Here is a 21,690-nt window from a genome sequence, read left to right on the forward strand (position 1 = left end):
GCTTTCTCCGAAAGTTACAAGGAAAGGGATTTGAAACACTACGTACATTGCGATGATGACAAAACAGGGTTCAGAGTGCACCCCATTTTATTATCAGAATTATCGGAATATTTGCAATTTACACTAACTGGAGAGAAATGTTTGGATTCTATTTTACGTGGTACACTTATCCTTCATTTATTCCTAAAGCAATTATGTTTGCTTTACATAAATACATCATGATTAGAGCACAGACGTAACAAGATCATGCTGCCATTCCACATGATGAAGGCGCCATATTTGTATTACACTCCAATGGCATCCAAAATGCAATATATTGCTACGGAAATGCAAAGAATGTTCACAGATTGGCATTAATGAACGAGGTTGTTCACAATGCAATGGGACTTGACTTTATACGAATGGAAAAGGTTTATCATAAATATATAGACCAGTAGATAATGTTGAAAAATAAGAAGCAGAAAGGAAACAACGCTCTTGCATAAAGATCGATCCTCTTCGCTGCCGTCGGAATAACAGGTTTGGCAGGAGGCGGCTTCTTGTTATTCTTGGCCTGGGATTTCCCAAGTCCGTTGTTGACCTCAATGGGTTTTCCATAGCAGTCATAATTGGACAATTCAAAATCTCTCGGTAAGCTTCCCACGATGCTGAAGTCGTTAGATCTCAGATCAGACTTGGACGTACAAACCTTTTTGCATCTGGTCTCTCCAACCTGAGAATAAAAATTAAAGACAGGATATTTAGAATTTTTCTATTTGTAAAACGTATTCAAAAAGATATTTTAAAAATCTGATGGTTTATTCAGTTGACTATTATGTCTCTTTGTCAAACAGAAATAATAGTCAACTGATTAAACCACGGAATTACCTGAACGTTTAGGGCTCTAAAATGTTGCCTATACAACAAGGCTTACGTCATGGAATAAACTTTTGGTAGGTTATTTTATGTTAAGGGATCAAGGCGCAAATCATCCTTTATCTTAGGTGCTCCCAGGCTTGTGAGAGTTCTCAGTTGAAAGACTGACCGATAAATGAAAATCCAACATTTAACCATGACACAGATCATATTAGCAGAACATACGGAATACAAACGTCTTCTGGTACCTCTGACCTTTGATTTCCCCAGGGATCCTATTGCCAAATTGGGTTGTTTATAAAAGACTGAGGCATTTATCCTTGCAATGAGACAGACTGTGTCTCTAAACCACACTCACAAGTAAGAACTAAAAATGGTCACAATGATCATGAACCAAAGATTGACCAACGAAAGGCATTCCTCACTTGCCGCCTGAAGATGAATTAGCCAGAGAATCCAAACTCAGAAAATCCAAAGAAACTGTGGCTATTTCAGCCAGATCATATGCTACAGAGACTGTTCAGTTGATCATCTCTGAAGTACTACGTTTGACTCAATTCCCTACAATATACAAAATAATTATTTCACACTGAACTCTCTCTGGCCGTCAGAAAAGCTCGTGGAAAAGACAGAGGCTGACCAGTGGCTTAAGGAAAGGCCACAGAAGGGGGAGCCCATGATTCCACTGCTTCATCTTTCACTGTTCTTACTCCCGACCTTTGTGATTCACCTTGGGAATCTTCACTAAAATATTTACTGTTTTACCGAAAAAGGAGACCACGTCATTGTACACTATTAGCACACTCTAGTTTTTGCCTTAGTTACAATAATACATTGACTACTTATGTGGATTCTATTCACATTTACTAGATTATGGCTGGGTAAAAGTGATGCTTAATGTAAGATGTAAGACAAATCATTCCCCAGCAGCCCTTCAGGTACCAGGACGGTATCCTTTATCCGAACAAACACTGAGGCATATTTTCTGGGCAAAAGCCAGATGGCAGTGCTCAGAGGTGGAGAGCAAAGGTAACCAACACACACTGAGTGAAAAAACAAATGAAAATGTGTCACCACATCCTCTGGCTTTATACATTTAGGTTGTTTCCTTTTTTTTTTTTTTTTTCAATTTTGAACAAGTGCTGGTAATGTTATTTTTTTAAGCTGATCTATGAATGTTGGCTTTATTATTATATCTTTATGCCACATAGATATTTGTACAATCCTGTTGGGTGAGAACTTTTGAAAAAGATGTTTATGTAAATATAATTGTACAAAAGTACACAAGAAAATGTTGGTAAGTAGGAATGGGGACTGAGGCACTGGAATTTCATCCTTTCTGAATGTCTTATAGGTTAAAAAAATGTGAATCACCAACATATTACAATATTTAGAAAGTGTCGATTTAGTTCCGTCCTGGTTTGATGGGACTTGGAGCTAAAGGAGGCCAGCCGGAAGAAAGAGGATTACCGTTCCCCGTTTTTTAACGTACAGTCCCAGCTTCCCCATGGTGAGGACCCAGTGGAGCTTAAAGAGGAGTTATATCCCGACGGAGCCACCATTGGTCCGGGCTCTGGTCCACATCAATTTAACCCAGTGTCTAGGAAAATGTCTGGCAAAAAATAGGGACTGATCAATGGAATGAGACAGAACAAAGCTAGCCACGAGAATCTAAGTTATTTAAATGAGACTTTGGGAAATCGTTCATGTATATATTATATATATGTATATATATATATCACGAATTGTGAAAACATATATTTAAAATTTACTTCCAGGCCTTTTATTTAAATTCCCCAATTTGAAATCTTAAAAGGTCACTTTCAGCAAGCAGTCTGTCACCTAAGCTCTGTCTCCACAGACACACACACACACACACACACACACACACACACACGTTCACACGCACATACCCTCCTGGTAAGTGTCCCAGACAGAAGACCGCATTTGAAGCTCTGGTTTTCCAGGACTGTTTGACGAATGGGTAAGTCCCAGTGTGTGTCAGCGAACTTGTGTAAAGACTGAATCACGACCTTGATCGGAAGAGAAGCTGGGAATAGCCTCTCCATATCAAACCTTTGTACTATTCTCAGACTCTCAGAGCAGCCTGCAAGCTCTGGGACTCCGTGGGTGTCCCAGGCTCTCTCTCACTTAGAATCCTCTGCTCCAAGAGCACTAACTGTGCTTTAGAATCACGTATCAAAACAAAGGAGGACTCTGGCTTCTGACAGCGACTCAGGAAGCGTGACTCCTACCAGTTCTTTTTACTTTTGCACAAAGAAGGCCATACATATTTACTACAGAAATGCATTTACTCTGAACCGTATTTTATTCATGGCTTTAGGGGTAGTTTCAGCATCTATAAGTAACTGGACAAGTAGCCCAATTTATATGATATTATAACCTAAGTCATACATATTAACACTTCAAATTTTCTAGTGTTTTGTTTACATAAACAAATTCTTAGATTCTGCCAGCAATTTTGTTCGTTTTTTGTTTGTTTGTTTTGCGGTACGCGGGCCTCTCACTGTTGTGGCCTCTCCCGTTGCGGAGCACAGGCTCTGGACGCGCAGGCTCAGCGGCCATGGCTCACGGGCCCAGCCGCTGCGCGGCATGTGGGATCTTCCCGGACCGGGGCACGAACCCGCGTCCCCTGCATCGGCAGGCGGACTCTCAACCACTGCGCCACCAGGGAAGCCCTGCCCGCAATTTTAATCATTATATAATTGTACCTACACAGCTCATTCAAAATGTAGACATAGAATGTTACATTTATTCCAAGAGATTGTTTAAATATAGGAAATAGTTAAGGGAAGAATAATTACTTCAATGTTGAAGTGATAACAGGAAAAATCACTCCAAAAACTTCAGTTTGGTTACACTAAATGCTTAATCATTTAGTTTATTGAACACTCTTCTATAAACGTATTTGCAGATTCTTATATTTGAAATGAGGTGTGTGTGTGTGCGTGTGTGTGTGTGTGTGTGTGTTGGTGAAGAGTAGGTCTACTGCAGAAGTAATTTTTAATGATGTGTCAGAGCTGAATAAGCAATAAAATTAGGTTCCACACTGAGAAGTCCTCTAGTTGCTTAAACAGCTCATAATTCATTACCTCATTTGCTGGTCTCTTCTTCTGCTCATCAGAGACTTCACACAAACACGACTTTCTTTAGTTAATACTCTCCACACATCATTATCAAATCAAACATGTACATGAGAGTACAAAGAGTTTACAATATAAATGCTACTTTAAACAATTATAATATCACATGCAGAGGGATTAAATGAGCTACTTAGAAGTAAGACAGTGACCCCACTCCACACATTCTTAAAAGTGACCTTGGTTCTACAGATCTCCCATTTATACTTTCCCCGTTTTTCCTCATATGAATGTGTCTCATTTACTTTCATCATATAAACTTGTCACTTCTGAAAATTACTGGTAGCAAAAATGAGGTACTATGATAATGAGGCTGTCAAGGATAAAAACTGATGAAGATAAGAACTTCCAAAGGCTTCAAACTGTAGCCTCTAAGATTTTCTTTGTGGTCCTTTCCAGCTTGAATCTGCACACAGGTAAAAGCGAATCACCCGAGGCAATATTTCTGGGCCAGAAGACTTAGGTGTGACTTCACGGTGGTAACAACAGAGAACTTACTAGAAAAATGAGCAGAGCCTCAGTGGTGACGTGTGGGCCTGTAACAGACCAGCTAACATCTGTGTCGTCACAGTCCTAGAAGGACGGAGGAAAGGTACTCAAAGGAATAACAGCTGAAAACTTCTCCCATTTGGCAAGAAGCATGAGCCTGCATTTTTTTCTAACAAGCTGAACAAACCCCAAACTGGATGAACCCTAAAAAAAAACACTCCAAAATACATAATTAAACTTCTGAACATTAAAGGCAAAAAAAAAAAAAAAAAATCTTGAAAGCAGCCAGAGAAAAATGACATTTTACCTAAAGGAGAAAAACAGCGTGAATGAGTTCTTCTCAGAAGCCACAGAGTCCAGAAGGAATGGGCACAATACTTTTTAGGTGCCAAAGGAAAAGAACTTTCAACCGAGGATCCTATTCCCAGTGAAGAGATCCTTTGGGAATGAACAGAAACTAAGACATTCCCAGATGAAGGAAACTAGGAGGATCTGTTACCAGCAGTGCTACCCAAAATAATGGATAAAGGCAATTCTCTAAAAGGAAAGAAACAATAAAAGATAGAACCTTGGGATATCAGAATGGAAGAAAGATCAAAGTAAACAAAAATAGGCACAAATACAATAAACGTTCCTTCTCTCTCTGAGTTTTCCAAATTATGTGTGATGGTGAAGCAAAAAGTGTAACACTTTCTAATTAGGTTCTAAGAAGTATTTACAATAATTTTGTCATGTGAAGAGGAAAGCAAAAGGTGTTAAAGGGAGGTAGCATTTCTACACATCACACAAAGTGGCAACAGAGTGACATCAGGAAACTGTGATAAAGTCATGTGTATATAATGGGACACCTGGAGCAGCCTCCAAGCAAGAGAGTGACATGCTTACAAACAACACAGGAAACTCAACATGTCATTCTACGAGCTGTTCAAGCAGTCCACATGGAAGAAGGAGAAAGAAGAAAGAGATTAAAAATAGAACAAATAGCACACAAAATATACACCCTGAGAAAACCATGATTCAAAACGACACATGCACCACGATGTTCACTGCAGCACTACTTACGATAGCCAGGTCATGGAAGCAAGCTAAGTGTCCATCGACAGATGAATGGATAAAGAAGATGTGTCACATATATACAATGGAATATTACTCAGCCATAACAACGAACGAAATTGGGTCATTTGTAGAGACGTGGATGGACCCAGAGTCTGTCATACAGAGTGAAGTAAGTCAGAAAGAGAAAAACAAATATCGTATATTAATGCATATATGTGGAATCTAGAAAAATGGTAGAGATGAACCTATTTGCAGGGCAGGAATAAAGGTGCAGACGTAGAGAATGGGCATGTGGACATGGGGGTTGGGGGATGAATTGGGAGATTGAGATGGACGTATACCCACTACCACGTGTAAAACGGATAAGTAGTGGGAACCTGCTGTATAGCACAGCGAGCTCAGCTCAGTGCTCCGTGGTGACCTAGACGGGTGGGTGGGACAGGGGTGGAGAGGGGAGGCCCAAAAGGGAGGGGATTTACGTACACATACAGCTGATTCACTTCGTTGTACAGCAGAAACTAACACAACATTGTAAAGCAACTATACCCCAATAAAAAATAATAATAAAATTAAAAAAAAATAGATTGAAGCCCTAAATATATCAATAAGTTCATTAAATTTAAATGATCTAAATATACAAATTAAAACGCGAGAGGGCTTCCCTGGCGGCGCGGTGGCTGAGAGTCCGCCTGCCGATGCAGGGGAGGCGGGCTCGTGCCCCGGTCCGGGAAGATCCCACGTGCCGCGGAGCGGCTGGGCCCGTGCGCCATGGCCGCTGAGCCTGCGCGTCCGGAGCCCGTGCTCCGCAACGGGAGAGGCCGCAACAGTGAGAGGCCCGCGTACCACACACACACACAAAAAAACAAAAAAATAAAAAAAGACCTGCAGACAGCATCACGTAAGAACAGTTTGCTTGCCTCTGTCTCTAAAACCGTGTCTAACGTTCTAGGTGTTGGTAGGAGTGGCGGTCAGCAAATGGACATGGTCTGGGGCCAGATGCAGGCAAGGTTTCCAAGGCTGTAGGATGGTCTGGACCTGTTAGTCTCTTGTGGAACTTACCATGCTACGTTCAGTGGAAATGGTCCCCTGGCCTAGGGTCTTCTCAACTAGAGGTCATCAAGTACAGGCATGCTGGAGTGAGTGGACAACTGTCCTCAATCCATGACGTGGTCTGTGGCTCCAGGATGTATCAGTACCTGAATCTAGAGGCATGGTCCGCTATTCTTAGACCCATCACCAAGTGACAAGGCAAGGTCATGGGTTTTAACTGTTCCGTTCTTCTCTAGCTACTCACTGCGCTGGACAAATCCCAAGCCATGGGCATAGTTTCCCTGTGAGCCAGGCACCCAGTAAAGAAGTAGCCTGCCTGACATGAGCATTGTGAAGCTCTCCAACTTGATGGGGAATGGGTGGGAGATTGACTCAAGAACGTGGGCCCCGTAAGCCTTCAGCCCCCTGGCCATTCGCAAAGGTTTGTCAAATGAGAAAGAGTAGGAAGGTCTGTCACTTGGGCAAGGCCTCCACATTCAATGGTGACCATCAAAGCAAAGGAACTGAAGCATCCTTAAACTCCACGGAAAGTTCTCCAGTAATTTGATAAAGTGTTGATTTTTTTCTCGGCTACTATTGGACCTAAGTGTTTTCTATTCTTTTCCAGAAAGTAGGTTGTGCTTAGTCCCTTTGCATCTGTGAGAGAAAAACGAGTGAGAACCAAGTCTACCAAACCTTTCAACCCGCAGAATGCACTTTGCTGGCCGACGCCGCCCTTACCTGTAAGGTGCTGATGTGAACAGGCGTGCCCGTGCCGTTCACAGTGTGCTTCTTAGCGGCACTCCCCGCCTTCCCATCTGCTTGCTCAGCCTTGGCAATTCTGGCTTTTTCCGCTTCGACTCTCTTGGGGTTATTGAGCATCACCTGGACGACCGCGTACTCCACCAGGGACGCAAACCCGAAGAGCAGACACGCGATGAGCCACACGTCCAAAGCCTTCACGTAAGACACCTTGGGGAGTTCCGCAGCCAGGGTTGTGCACTCAGAGGCCAAGCTGAGCACTGAGAAGATTCCTGCGGGACAGGAACAGGAGTTCAAGTTGCTTTTCCTCCCGTGGAATGTTCTACGATCACTGTTCTTTGACGAAATCCCCCTCCAATAACGTTCAACGCCCCTCAGGTCCCCTTAAAACTCAAAGAGTAGAAGAAATACCATGTACTTGCTTCTTATGTAAGAATTATTGAATGTGGGTGTAAACACTTAACATTTTAAAAAATAAATATTTATTTTTTATTACCCTAATAATGAAAGATGTACTTGGTTCTCTTTGCTCTTGCATTGGGAATATGGGAAACACTATATTAGTATCAATAATCATTTAAAACAGTGAAAAATATCTATTCCACCAGTTGCATCATTTCAGAGGCTCCTGAAAGGTGTGGAGTTTTGGGGATTTTTTTTTTTTTAATATTGAAGAACTAAGAGACTCTCTCCTAGAAAGAAAGGCTTTTAGTAAAATATAACTTCTGCAGATTGAAACAATATTACATATATATATATATATATATATACACACATATATTATTATTATTATATTGTAATTATCCTCTATCCTGAAGAAAACTAATGAACAGGACTATGTTTTAAAAGTTAATATAGGTTTTAACATTTTCTAACCTGGAAGTGAAAAGTAACATAAAAATACAAGATCTTCTCAAACATTGCCCTAAACTCAGTTAATTATACCTATGGGCATTAATTTAGCAAATCATATTCCCAAGTTATTTTTTTATTCTTAGTCAAATGTTATGTCAGCTTATCAATCAATCAAAAACAAGCCTTTAAGTAGCATATATTGACACCATTCTCTGTGTTTCCATAGCATTTCATGCTCATCAATAACACAGAATGTATCAAATTGTAGTCAGTTTAGTAGTATACCTGAATCTTTATCCTGATATATTAGCAACTTTGTGAATGAAATGGAGAATAGTGCCAGATTATAGAAGGCCTTCAATGTCCTAGGGTGGATCTTTTATCGTATTTGGTAGAGAAATGACATTATCAAGAGAATATTTCAATAAGGTCACTCTTCTAGGGATAAAAAAATAAACTGAGAAAGAAAAATATAGGAGATGCAGAAACAAAGAATAGGAAAATGAAGGATAGGATGAATGTGAAAGGATTTTGGAGAAAACATTTTTTAAAACTTGATTACTGTTTAAAGGAAGAAGGAAAAGATTGAGACAAACTTCTAAACAGAATGACTGGGAAAATACCCATGAAATATAGGAAGAGGAGAATATAGAAAAGATGTGACTTTGGAAAGAAAACACCGAGTTAGGCCAGATAAAGGCCGAGAAACAAAGAACTGGTGACCACGACTCAGCACAGGGCACCCAGGACCTTCTTGAAGGACAGATTGGCCAGTATCGTTCAGGGGAGGTTGTGGTGGAAAGGGAGGGGACTCCAGAGAGGCTCAGGCATCAGAAAAAGGAGGTCAAAGGAGCAGAGAAAGATTCAGAATAATAGGATATTAATGGACATTTGGGAGATATTTATAATCCCAGGCGTTAAGTTAAAAACCATGGTGACCAATTCCAATAAGACCTGTATCATTTCGAAGAGGTAAGAATGGAAATGGAGATCAGCTGAGAAGGAAGAGAATGTGGACCTCACTGTGTGCCTTGTCTTCAGGAAATCACATTAAAATAGGAAACGTCCACTTGCTTTTTTATCCTCAAATAAGAAATCTGAGCAAATATTTCTCCGGACAAATATTTCAGCCTTATCTTAACATGGCCTTCAGATGAGATTACTTCATTGTTTAAGTAACTCATAGTGAAATGCTGCCTGAATTTTACTACATTATGAACCAATAAAAAGAAATGTGAAACCCATCATTCAAAGACATGGGGATATTTATAGTTTCAATGTTGTGTTCTTAATATCTTCTCCCCACTTAATGGAGCACCTCTCTAATACATTCCAGGACTTCTTGGTATAATCTTTCTATAACGTGTTTAAAACATACAGTCCTTATTTGTCATTTGTTACTTTTTCTCCCGAACGCCAAGACAGACCAAGTCTAGATTTCAGATCAGGGAGTATGTCGTAAAATTGCTCTCAACTCTGATAAGCAGGCGTGAGGTCTACATCTACCAAAAGTTATGGCTAACAAATAACATAAATCAAAGCATTAATAAATTAACTACATAAAATAGTTAACCTGGATAAAAACTTCTATAAAGAATCCAGGGTGAAGATAAAGTTGTTTAGCTCATCAATATGCAGAAAGAACTTTATAGTGATAAAATCCCTATTTAAGAGACCACTACTGATAGTGAACTCCCATTGACTATGGGATGTCCAGAGATTTCTCGTTCAGACAATCTCAGAGGAAACATCTGAAAAATAATTCTTTAATAGCATATACTCTAGCAATCTATTGCCTAAAAGAGGAATACCAAAACCTAGAAGACTGAAAAAGGAAAGCAAGAAAAAGGGGGAAAAAAGAAAAGGAAAAGAAAGGGGAGGTGGAGATCTTTTTTTTGTATTTCATTTATTTATTTATTTTATTTCTTTTCCTTTTGGCTGTGTTGGGTCTTCGTTGCAGCCCGCAGGCTTCTCTCTAGTTGTGGCGTGCGGGTTTTCTCTTTCTAGTGTCTCATGCAGGCTCCAGAGCGTGTGGGCTCTGTAGTGCGTGGCACGCAAGCTCAGTAGTTGTGGCGCGTGGGCTTAGCTGCCCTGCCACACATGGGATCTCAGTCCCCCAACTAGGGATCGAACCCACGTCCCCTGCAATGCAAGGCGGATTCTTTACCACTGGACCACCAGGGAAGTCCCGGTAGTATTTTTTATTAACAACAAATAGAACCAACAGAGCAAATCAAGGAGAAACTGTGCCCAACAGCTACTGTCTAAACCTGAAATCATCTTTATCCCATACTGAGACAAACTACACTATGCAGCAAATTCTTATATGGAGTTGTGATTAATAACATGAAACTTCATTTAGAAATACTGCTAAATTATTACGTCAGCATGTTATCATTGCACAGCATTCTAATCAAAGGATACTAAAAGGAAAACTACAATTACTACCATGTGGGAATCCAGAAATAATATGACATTTTTGAAAGAGATCCTTGTAATCCAAAAGATCTTGAACCACTGTTCCAGATGATAAGAAAAGACTATAATAAGGAAGAAAGGTACTGTGTGTGACCTGCTAGAGGTCTGAATTGCGACCTGAATTATTCATCTTTTTACATTTATAATTAAAAAGTATTGTTAAAAAAAAATCCTTTTTAGCAGCAACTAAACCATTTCATGTACCAGAAAAAGAATGTGTTACAGTAAAGTTTACGTAGGGTAAAAAGCGTAAGATGTTACCTCCACAGTTACTTTTATACTTAAAGAAATAGCTGAAGACAAAGTCTACCTAAAGTTCGCAGAGGAAGCTTTGATACTTGTTAACAATGGGAAAAGTAAATCAAAAAGAGATAGGAAGAAAAATAAAACTAGAACACAAGACTGATTTTTTTTAAAAAGCAAAATGAGTCTAGGGTAAATGATATATGTTCTTCTCCTAAATTTTAGAAAATAAAAATTATGGGCCATAGAAGGAAAAGATTGGCAAATTGATTTCATAATCTTTTGGAACAATGTAGGGGAAAAAAAAGTAGAAAAAGGAAAGATACACTGGGTCAAAATAGCCGTATTGACAGAATATCCTGATATTTAATCTGTCAGTAATGTTATTTCTTTTTTCTTTTTAGATAAAATTATATATATGTGTGGGTCTAATCACAGAGCTTCAAAATACCTGAAGCATAATTCCATAATTAGAGTTGGGGATTTTAACAACTCTCTCATCAATAACTATAATAACTAGACAAAAGACATAAAAGATTTTAACAGTACTATCAACCAACCTGACTCCACTCATATCTACAGAATTCTACACCCAAGAGTGACAAATATACAGTGCAGGTGACACGGGATGTTTGCCAGGAGACATATGCTGGGCTGGACCATTAACAAAGTCTCAGTAAACATAAAAGGATTGAAATCATAGAGTATGTTCCCTGACAAAATTAAAAACAAATCATATTTGAGTACTCATGAAAACGCTAAATATTTGGAATCCAAACTACACATATATAAAGAATCCGTGGGCCAAAGAAGAAATCACAAGGGAAATTAGAGAATATTTTTTTAATGAAGGAAGATGAAAATACAGTATACCAAAATTTGTGCACTGCAGCTAAAGCAGGACTTACAAGGGAAATTTGTAACTTTAAATGCCCATGTTAGAAAAGAAGAAGGGTCTAAAATCGGATATCTGAGTTTCCACTTCAATCATCAAAAAGAGATCAAATAAAATCCAGACTGAGTAAAAAGAAATAATAAAGATAAGAGCCAAAATCAGTGAAAAAGAAAAATAAACAAATAGATAGAAATGAATGAAATGAACGCCAAGAAAACGGATAAGTCTTTATCTAGAGTGGTCAAAAAAAAAAAAAAAGAATTCACAATTTAACAATATCAATACGTAGGAATGAATACTTCACTACAGCTAGACATGAAAAGGAAAAACAAACGTTATGAACGTGTTTGTGCTAATAATTTTACCTATTCATCTAATAGCTAGGAATCAATTGGTAGAATTTGCCAAAATAAAGGAAAAAACCATATAAACCTTTAAATATGCTCAGAGAAAGCATTGAAGCATTTGGCAAAAGTCAACAGTCATGATAAAAACCCTCTGCCAACTAGGAAGAGAAGGGAACCTCTTCAACCTGATTAAGAGATCTGTAATAACTAGAGCCACTGTTACACTCAACAGTGAATACTTCAACTATGTCTACCCAGAATCAGGAATAAGCATCTCTCACAACTGTATTCAACATTGTACTAAGGTCCAAGGCACTACAAGAAGTAGGGAGTATATGACACAGGAGTATGAATCAGGCAAAACGGTACCATTATTTTGATAAACACTATGCTAATATTTTAGAAAAGTTAAACATAGTTTTCCTATAAAATGCAGAAATTTCATTTCTAGGTGTTTGCCCAAGAGTAATGAAAATGTATGCCCACACAGAGCCTTGTACGCAATTATTCATCACATCACGTATAATACCCCCAAACTGGAAACAACCCAATCCCCAACAACTGGTTAATGGAGAAACACACGGTGGTGTAGCCATACTATGAAATGCTACTCGGTAATAAGATAGAACCAAACATTAACACACGCAACAGCACATGTAAATCTCAAAAACCTAAACATGTCCCTAGTTTTCTTTTCATGAGTCAACATGTTGACTGATCCCACTTTCAATTTACCACCACTGACCTCCAGAGGTCCGCGATCCTACCAGGCAATCAGGGTGTATTTCCCCAGTCCCTTCACCGGTCTCTCTCCCTTCAGAACCACGGTGCTTTTCCCCATCACCCTTGCAACTCATGACCTGGCTTCCCATTTCACTAAGAAAACAAAATCAGAGGCTGGCGCCCATGACCACGTCTGCCCTCGCATCTCGCCGTGTGCCCATCCGCTCTGCCTTCTCTCCTGACGCTACAGACCAGCAGTCAGCCAACCCGACGCACCAGGCACATCTGACCCACCGCCTATCTTTATAAATACAGTTTTACTGGGACATAGCCACACCTCTTCAGCTATGTATCGTCTAAGGCTGCTTTAGCGCAATGACAGCGGATTTCGGGGTTTCAACAGAAACCTCAAATGTTTGCTATTCAAACTGTCGCCGAAGGAGTTTGCTGGCCGCGTGGACAAATGCACTGTGTCCTGGCGAAGGCCAACCCCTCGTTTCCTGCCTCCCATCCCCTCTCACTGCTCCTGCACGTCTACCCACTCTCATTGTCTCCTTCACTACCGGTTGTTTCCCACCAAAAATAAACGTGTGTGGATTGTGCCCCTTAGAAAAACAAAGCCAAGAAACCTCTCAGCTCCCATCCCCCCAGGCTATCTCCCCACCCTCCCCTCCTGTGGGCAGCTGACCTCCAACAGGCCGTCTACACCGAGGGCTCTAGGCCCCCCTCCTGCGTTCTCCTGAGTCACTCCCTCCAGGCTTCCCGCTTCTCCTCACTCCATGGAGACTGTCTCTGTTCTGGATCCCAGGGACCCCCTAGGCTGCTAAAGCCAAGGGCAATCTTTAGCCCTAACCTTGACCTACAAGCAGCTGGCTGGTCACTCTCCTCGCCTGGACACAGCTTCTCCACTTGGCAGGATTCTAGGAAACCACATCACATAGATTGTTCCTCATCTTCTCAATCCCAAGGCTTTAGCCCTGAGATTCTTCTACCTACACTCCACTCATCACCTTAAATACCATCTACAAGATGTCCTGCATGTGGGATTTAAGAAAGCAGAATCAGGGCTTCCCTGGTGGCGCAGTGGTTAAGAATCTGCCTGCCAATGCAGGGGACACGGGTTCGAGCCCTGGTCCGGGAAGATGCCACGTGCCGCGGAGCAACTAAGCCCGTGCGCCACAACTACTGAGCCCGCGTGCCACAGCTACTGAAGCGTGCGTGCTTAGAGCCCGTGTTCCGCAACAAGAGAAGCCACCGCAATGAGAAACCCATGCACCACAACGAAGAATAGCCCCCGCTCACTGCAACTAGAGAAAGCCCGTGTGCAGCAACGAAGACCCAACGTACCCATAAATAAATGAATTAATTTAAAAAAAAAAAAAAAGAAAGAAAGGCTCTCGATTATTTCCCCAACCCGAGACTATCTAAGCCCTATAGAGACAGAATTTGCAAGTCTGGCTATTGGTGTTTCTATGTCACAGAGCATTAAACATCACAAACTGGAGAGCGTGGCCTAACCAGCCCTTCCTCTCTCTAGCCTCTCTTGGTGGTACAGCACACAATAACCAGTGTTTAGGAAAATGATGCAAAGTCATGTTTAAAAGATAAATTCTATTACATATTCCCTGATGAACAGTATGAGACAGTATATGATTTAGAAAGATTTCTATCCAAATAGTCATTTGTTTTTAAGCTTGGCACCACTGGGGATTTTAGCCTTCCGTTATGCGTGAAAATCGCTTATTAATAATTATTTCATGAGAGTCAAAGTAGGATGGATTAACTGCTTAAAATACCCCAAGGACACAAAAAGAGAAAACTTAGTTTAATTATAGAATGCATAAACACGGAGAAAATCTAGTTCAATGTCAAGGACTGAAGGAAGTCTGGAAAAAAAAAAAAAAAAGGTTGCCATCAATTCCAAAACTCACTGTCTCAAAATCATTTGGTATAATTTCAAAATTATACAGTCATTTCTATAAAGATGCAGCGCACTCGCGACCCCCCGAGAGAGGCTGGAACACGTTACCCAGGGGCACTCTGGCAGCGCTGGCGTCAGGGTTGATCCAGAAGGACAGCCAGGACAGAACCACGATGAGCAGGGTTGGGGCGTAGACGCCCATCATGTAGAAGCCCACCTGCCGCCTCAGGGTGAAGATGACCTCCACGCACGTGTAGTACCCTGCCAGCAACAGACACGGGCAAGAGTGACACTCCCGCAACATCCCACCGCAAAATCACATCGTGCCCGGAAATTACAGGTCGCTCCTGCTTGAGGCAACTTCATAAAGTGAACTCCACGTAAAAAGGATGGGGGCTGGTTCTGTAAATATGTATCCTTTACGTGATCTAAGAGGACGGCATGATGAGACCTGTTTCACCCGACCTCTTGCGACTTCATTATGAGATTGACAAACAGACACCATGTGCTGCTCTGGGACGGCCAGTCCCGGCTTTTAAGTCTTTGCTCCGAGATTTTGCAGTGACTTAAACTTCCCATTATCCTTGGGTCCTCTGGGAGCAAAAGATCTAAAGAAGCCACCGGGAGCATCAAATCAGAGCAGAGCAAGTCTAAAAAGAAACATGCCTGGATTACACGTTGTCAGTATAATTTTCAGCCACGTGGACCACTTCTTATCTGGAAGGGATGTGACCGTCTACCAGAACTCATACGCACATTTACGCATGAAATGTGCAGACAGTCTTGGAGGTAAACACGAGCAGGGTAAGTGAGTGTTCCCAGTCTATGCAGGTAAAAGTTTGTAAAGGCAAACATCGGACATCCCAACCAAGTCTCCCCTGGTTCCACTCCAGGACCTCAAATGTTCTGGAATCGAGGGAAAGGGCTTCACTTTCACAGGCTGAGACTGAAGCAGACGTTGCCCTTACACATCATTCTAGGACTGCCATGATGTCAAGTAGTCTCTCAAATTAATCACAAATTACGGGCAGCCTCATAATAGCCTTTGCTGACTGGAGAAAGAAAATAAGTGACACAAATAGCCTCCCAGCACTGGCGTACAAGAGATGTTTCCAGATGTTTGAGATGAATTTTTAAAATGTTCAATTTAGATAAAAATGTCATTTCCCATTCAACAAAAGGAAGGGTATGCATGAATTCCAAAACGTTATATCTTCAGTTGCGTTCAGCTTAAACTGTACATAATTATTTTAAAATGCTGAGACAAATGAATGGACAGTGCATAAAGAAAATAATTATGGGGGAAAAAGACAATATTACTTTTTTACTGTGCTTTAGTTTAAAAAGTTGTACTTATCTAGTTTTCCGAGTTGGGAAGAAGCTATATATTTCTGATGCTAGAATAATCTTCATATTTATTCATTAATAGTATCTAGAGCAGTAATTGCACACAAATAGGGTCTTTCAAAGAATGGCTATTCTCATCCCTTTATCAAATAGCTTAGATTAGAAATCTATCCTTTTCCCAATAATCATTGATACCTCGGAGGGATTAGAAAGATGTTAGGGCTAATCTGTAACAAAAATAAATAGTTGATTTGAACCGAAGTAAATTCTAATTATGCCAAATGTTTCCATATTATATCAAAAAAAGACAAGCATGGGCTTCGCTGGTGGCGCAGTGGTTGGGAGTCCGCCTGCCGATGCAGGGGACGCGGGTTCGTGCCCCGGTCCGGGAAGATCCCACATGCCGCGGAGTGGCTGGGCCCGTGAGCCACGGCCGCTGAGCCTGCGCGTCCGGAGCCTGTGCTCCGCAACGGGAGAGGCCGCAGCAGTGAGAGGCCCGCGTACCACAAAAAAAAAAAAAAAAAAAAAAAAAAAAAAGACAAGCAATGCAGAGTGTTTGTCTTTTTTAAAATTTAAGTTCATTAAAACTGGGCAATTCATTTAAATGGTGCACAGGTTCTAAAAAGATATGAAAGGCAAAACGATGGAAAATCCCCCTCCCTTTTCAGTGCCTACCTCTTCTCTCAACTTCCTGCCTGGACAAATGAGAACATACGCTTCCAACTAACAACCACGTGCAAAACTTCCAAACCATAATCTTTCCTAAGCCCATTCGCTGCAATTAAGGAGGCCCACAGCGTTGCCTACACGCGGTTCTGCAGTACCTTGCTTTCTAAGAGTGTCACTCCCGCAAGGTAACTTTACACTCACCTAGTGCCTGTGAAATGGGGACGAACGCATATGTGCTTATTGCGTATCTTTAGGAGCCTAGGTTGTCACAAGGATTATAACAATTTCCTATAAAGTTGCTCACTTTCCAATGCATCTGCGCATCCCATCCACCACATTTAGATGACAGCCTGGTAACCGATTGCTTCATCTGAAGCCACCCCCTGGGGAGCTTCCCAAGACGTGGATGCACTTAGCAGTAAAATATACGCCTGGATATCACAGTGATTTGCTCCATAAACTTTTATGAGAAACATCCCTTGATCTGTTTTGATTTCCTGGTACTGTTACATTTATGAGGGGCAGGTGGGCAGCTAATGGGTATAAATGCTCACTGGCAAATTCAATTTACTTTCTATTTCCTGTGAGCTTTTATTTGATTATTATTCACTCAGGCTTCCAGTTTAAAGATTTTTCTATACTTGTGTACCCATATGTTTCTCCACCTGTGCAATTTCTACTATTATAAATAAAACCCTAATTTTTAATAAAGTTAAAGCCAAATCACCATTTCGGATAATTTTGTACAAATTAAAGAAAATATTGGCCATCATTTTATACGTTGCTTTCTGTATCTTTTCCAGTATTCTGCACTGTTAAGCATTCCATGTATTTTGGATGTTCTATTTTCCTAGATACATTTCTAAGTATTATCCAAACATTAAAATGTTTTTCTTATATCCATATACTGATTCATATAAATACTGACAAAGCATGTTTACTGAAATATAGTGCCAATTATTATTATGTTAGCCATGAGTTTTTTCTTATTTTCTGTATCTAATGAGATATAAGCGACTTATTTATGATAACTCAAAAAATAAACACCACACACACACACAAATCTATGAAAGATTTACTTATCGTAAATCTTGAGTATATCCCCAAATACTGTCTACCGCAGCACACCCTCTTATTTCCTTCTTAGGACTAAAAGAATTACATTTACTTTACTTGCTTGCCATGTAAGAATATGGATCTATAAAACAGCAGGGATCTGTCCTTTATTCACTGCTGAGTCCCCAAGTAGAGGCTTCTTTTTTGTTAAGATTGTTTTGATGTGGACCATTTTTAAAGTCTTTATTGAATTTGTTACAATATTGCTTCTGTTTTATGTTCTGTCCTTTTGGCCACGAGGCATGTGAGATCTTAGCTCCACGACCAGGGATCGAACCCGCATCCCCTGCACTGGAAGGTGAAATCTTAACCACTGGACCTCCAGGGAAGTCCCGAGACATTTTAAGGTCAGGGCTTAAAGGTGAAAAAAATGAATAACCCCATGATTTTCAATACTGTTACATGATTTTATACTACATAAAATTAGAAATAAAATTACTGGTTTTATTTTTCATCTCTAGATGAAGTTTAAAACACTTCAGTAAACTCTATTTCAAGTTTCTCCAACAATTTAGAGACTATTCATTTTGAAATGTTAATCGTATAATCTGGATGTGGGTAACTATTTTCCAAATATAATAGCACTCACTGAACTCACAGGATTGTTGTGAGGATTAAATGATAGAATTCCTGCAAAGTGCTTAAAGCAATGCCTGACAGATAGCAAGAACTCAAAAAGCCATCTAGTAAATGTTTCTGTACATCAATCCTCCAAAAAACTTCTCTTGGCTTTCAAGTTTATTTTTTCCATTACTAGGTGAGAAATCCCTGAAAACTGTAGTCAGTCTCAATTTGCACGAGTCACAGAGAGGAGAATGACTGTGCCCAGGTTACAGCTGACACTGATTTGCCCTTGACATTCAGGAAGTCGTTGACCCTGCATCTCAGTTATTTTATGTGTTCAACAGAAGAGCTGACTCAGCATTAGCCGACCGATCACTTCCACATCTGACAATCAAGGTATCTACGATTTCTTCACGGAGTACTTGGATGGTCAAATTTTTAAGAGCTCTGTTTTTCCATTAAAATTTTTGATAACTCTTTCAGCAGTGTATTTGCTTATTTTGTCTCTTGTCCTAAAATACTATAAGCTCTACAAGAGAAGGGACTATTTATATATAAATGTTACATAATCTGTTAATTTATTTGAAGGTCAATGACAACAGATGCTTAAACTCACGTTATCTCTAAGTTGGCCCGTGTTGTATCTATTATTACAACAACGTAGATGTGCAACTATTCACTCTATCTTTTATTCTAATCAACAGGTATGTTTTAAATCATACTTTGTCCTTGATGATGTCACGATGCAGCATTTTAGCTCAAACATCTCATCCCAGTAAATTTTCCACAATTACTCTACACATTTTTATTTTTGCAAAGTCAACATAAATGTTGCAATAAACTTAAACTTTAATTACATCTATTCCTGAATATCTTTGTCATGATTTACTTCCTGATACAGAATTAGAATTTTGTGATAATTTATAAGTTAGACTGATTATTAGTGTGAATGTATTGGTCAAAAGTCATTCACCTTTTTATTTATATTGCCGAGGAAAATAGCACTATATTTAATATCTAGAGCCTTCAATAACCTATAACCTCCAGAGGAGACTCAAAGGTTGAATACTAACATATTATGAAAGTATTGATCAGTGAGTACTGTATTTTCATTTCTGTAAAGCTTGACGTGATTTAATGCGTGAGGTTAATTTGTTGAGTTTTCATAACTGGCCGTTCCATAACCTAGATCAAGAATATTATACGGCAAATTTTTACTCATGTCCAATTATTTCATGTGTTTACTGTTTCCTGCACAGCATAAAGATCAAATTTTTTGAAAATTAAGAAAATGGGTCAACCAACAATGAAAAACTGCCCCAAAGACAGCAGACGAATATATATGGGTTACATTGTTTATATCCATAACGTTTGGCCCTAATATGAATCCTGTCAGAGCAGAATTTCTAGGCAACATCTAAGAAAACCACTGCCTGGAGAGTTCATATAAAATAAAACGTTGAAAACCTCTTGTTATCTGGAATTACACAGAGAAAAGCAAAACTATCTAGTGATAAAATAAATTTTAACTTTAGTGGATGTAATTTTATGAAAGATTTAAATGTATCAACATATAGATATAATGTCTATAAATACTGAATTTATTTTTTAACTAGTTTTCTCTGTTCTGTCCCTAGCATATTTTAATATTGAAACAAATCTTTGAAATAAGACTTAGTTTTGCTTAATTTAAAGAATATTACTTACCAGTGCCTTTGTAGTATTTTGTACAGTTACCATATTCAATATCTTCCTTTTTAATATCAAATTGAGGCAAGGCAATCTTTTCTAATTGAACAGGATCCCCTGACTGCCAGATAAATCGTAAGTCATCAGTTGTGTAACCAACTGTAAACAAAAGGAAATAAAATATTAGTTTGAAATATAATTATGGACACTTCTTTAACACTTTAACATCCAGATATCAAACACAGAAATGGTAAAACAATAGGCCCTTTTATGAAACTTTTGTTAGAAATGTAAAGAGGTAAGATCTATGGCCACTAATAAAAATATTAGCACAAGTTACAGACAATTGGCTTAAAGAAAGAACAAGCTAAAATAATCAGCATATCACAGATGGTAAAAATCCTCGGGGGGCATGAACAGTAGTACATCTGTCTATGTCAGAATTCTGAACTGTCATCAATGAAAAAGTAGCAAATAAGTGATACTAGCTTTCTGAATGTACACATTTACCATCATGCAATATGCTACCTGGAGATTTTTAAAGAAACTTAAGCACCAAAATGGTTTTTTTTGAAGAATTCACTACCAGCTTCCCTAGAGGAGTTGCATGGCCAGAGGAGAGCAATAAAACAGCCCCTCAGATGGACATCAGTCCATCACTAGAGCCTCCTGGAACCCACATTGTGGGCTTAGGTAACCTGGCTACAACTCAAGGGCCCCATGGGTTTACAGCATGTTGTAGCCTACCGTTCAACTCTTACATGCCTATATTTTTTAAAGCCGTACTTTAGTGTATCTAGTAATAGAATTGGAGGTATCTACACATTTGGAATTATTTATAAAAGATGCATACTGACACACAGGCACACGTATATACAATACACACACAGACGTGTACATACATACACTTATATCTGCAAAATCTCACATGATAGTTAGAAAGCAAAAAATATGGTTCAAATTTAGGATCCAGCTTCAGTAAATTAAACAACAACAAGTAACCACTAAGTGACTTTAAAGCATGTCATCAAGCAGGCACCTACATTTTATAAGGTGTAGGAACAGGTCACAGTATATGGGTATTCAGGCTGAAGAGTCCTTCCATTAGTGTTAATTTTTCAAGTTTTATTTCCTACTTTGATTTTCACATGACAAGTTTCATAGCAAATTAATTAATAAATATATTTTAGAGATAAGCATTTCAATGACTACACCTGGTACCTCTTTTAGAAACTGAAAAATATATGATTCTAGAAATATAGAAAATCTAAAATCCAATTTTGTAAAAAATATTTTTTTTATAGATCCATAGAAAATGAACGCTTGGTAGGATTTAGATAATATTTTTCAATGTTTTCCAAATTTTCTGCTCTGAAAAATGTGGTTTTAACATTAGAAAAGTTATTAGAACATCATTTTCTCCTTTACCTTGCCTATATTACTAACTCAAATGCAGGTGGCGATTGGAATAAGTTAGAAGGGTACACACCT

General features: G+C 39.4%; 1 protein-coding gene across 4 annotated transcripts in view; it reads right to left on the reverse strand.

Annotated features, from left to right (window-relative positions):
* Positions 1-415: 415 nt before the first annotated feature.
* Positions 416-21,690, reverse strand: part of GLRB (glycine receptor beta) — a gene marked incomplete at both ends in the record, with an annotated part of 65,002 nt that continues 43,727 nt past the window's right edge. Inside the window, 4 exons of one of the 4 annotated variants that reach the window (XM_082837872.1) lie at positions 416-712; positions 7,332-7,624; positions 14,923-15,075; positions 20,218-20,358. In XM_082837872.1, coding sequence (XP_082693998.1) covers positions 416-712; positions 7,332-7,624; positions 14,923-15,075; positions 20,218-20,358 — 884 coding nt within the window. Of the gene's footprint in view, positions 752-7,331; positions 7,625-14,922; positions 15,076-20,217; positions 20,359-21,690 lie in introns of all 4 variants that reach the window. The other 3 variants (XM_082837871.1, XM_082837873.1, XM_082837874.1) reach the window with 3 other exon arrangements.

This window comes from Leucopleurus acutus, assembly GCF_964270905.1.
Source record: "Leucopleurus acutus genome assembly, chromosome: 4".
NCBI lineage: Eukaryota > Metazoa > Chordata > Mammalia > Artiodactyla > Delphinidae > Leucopleurus > Leucopleurus acutus.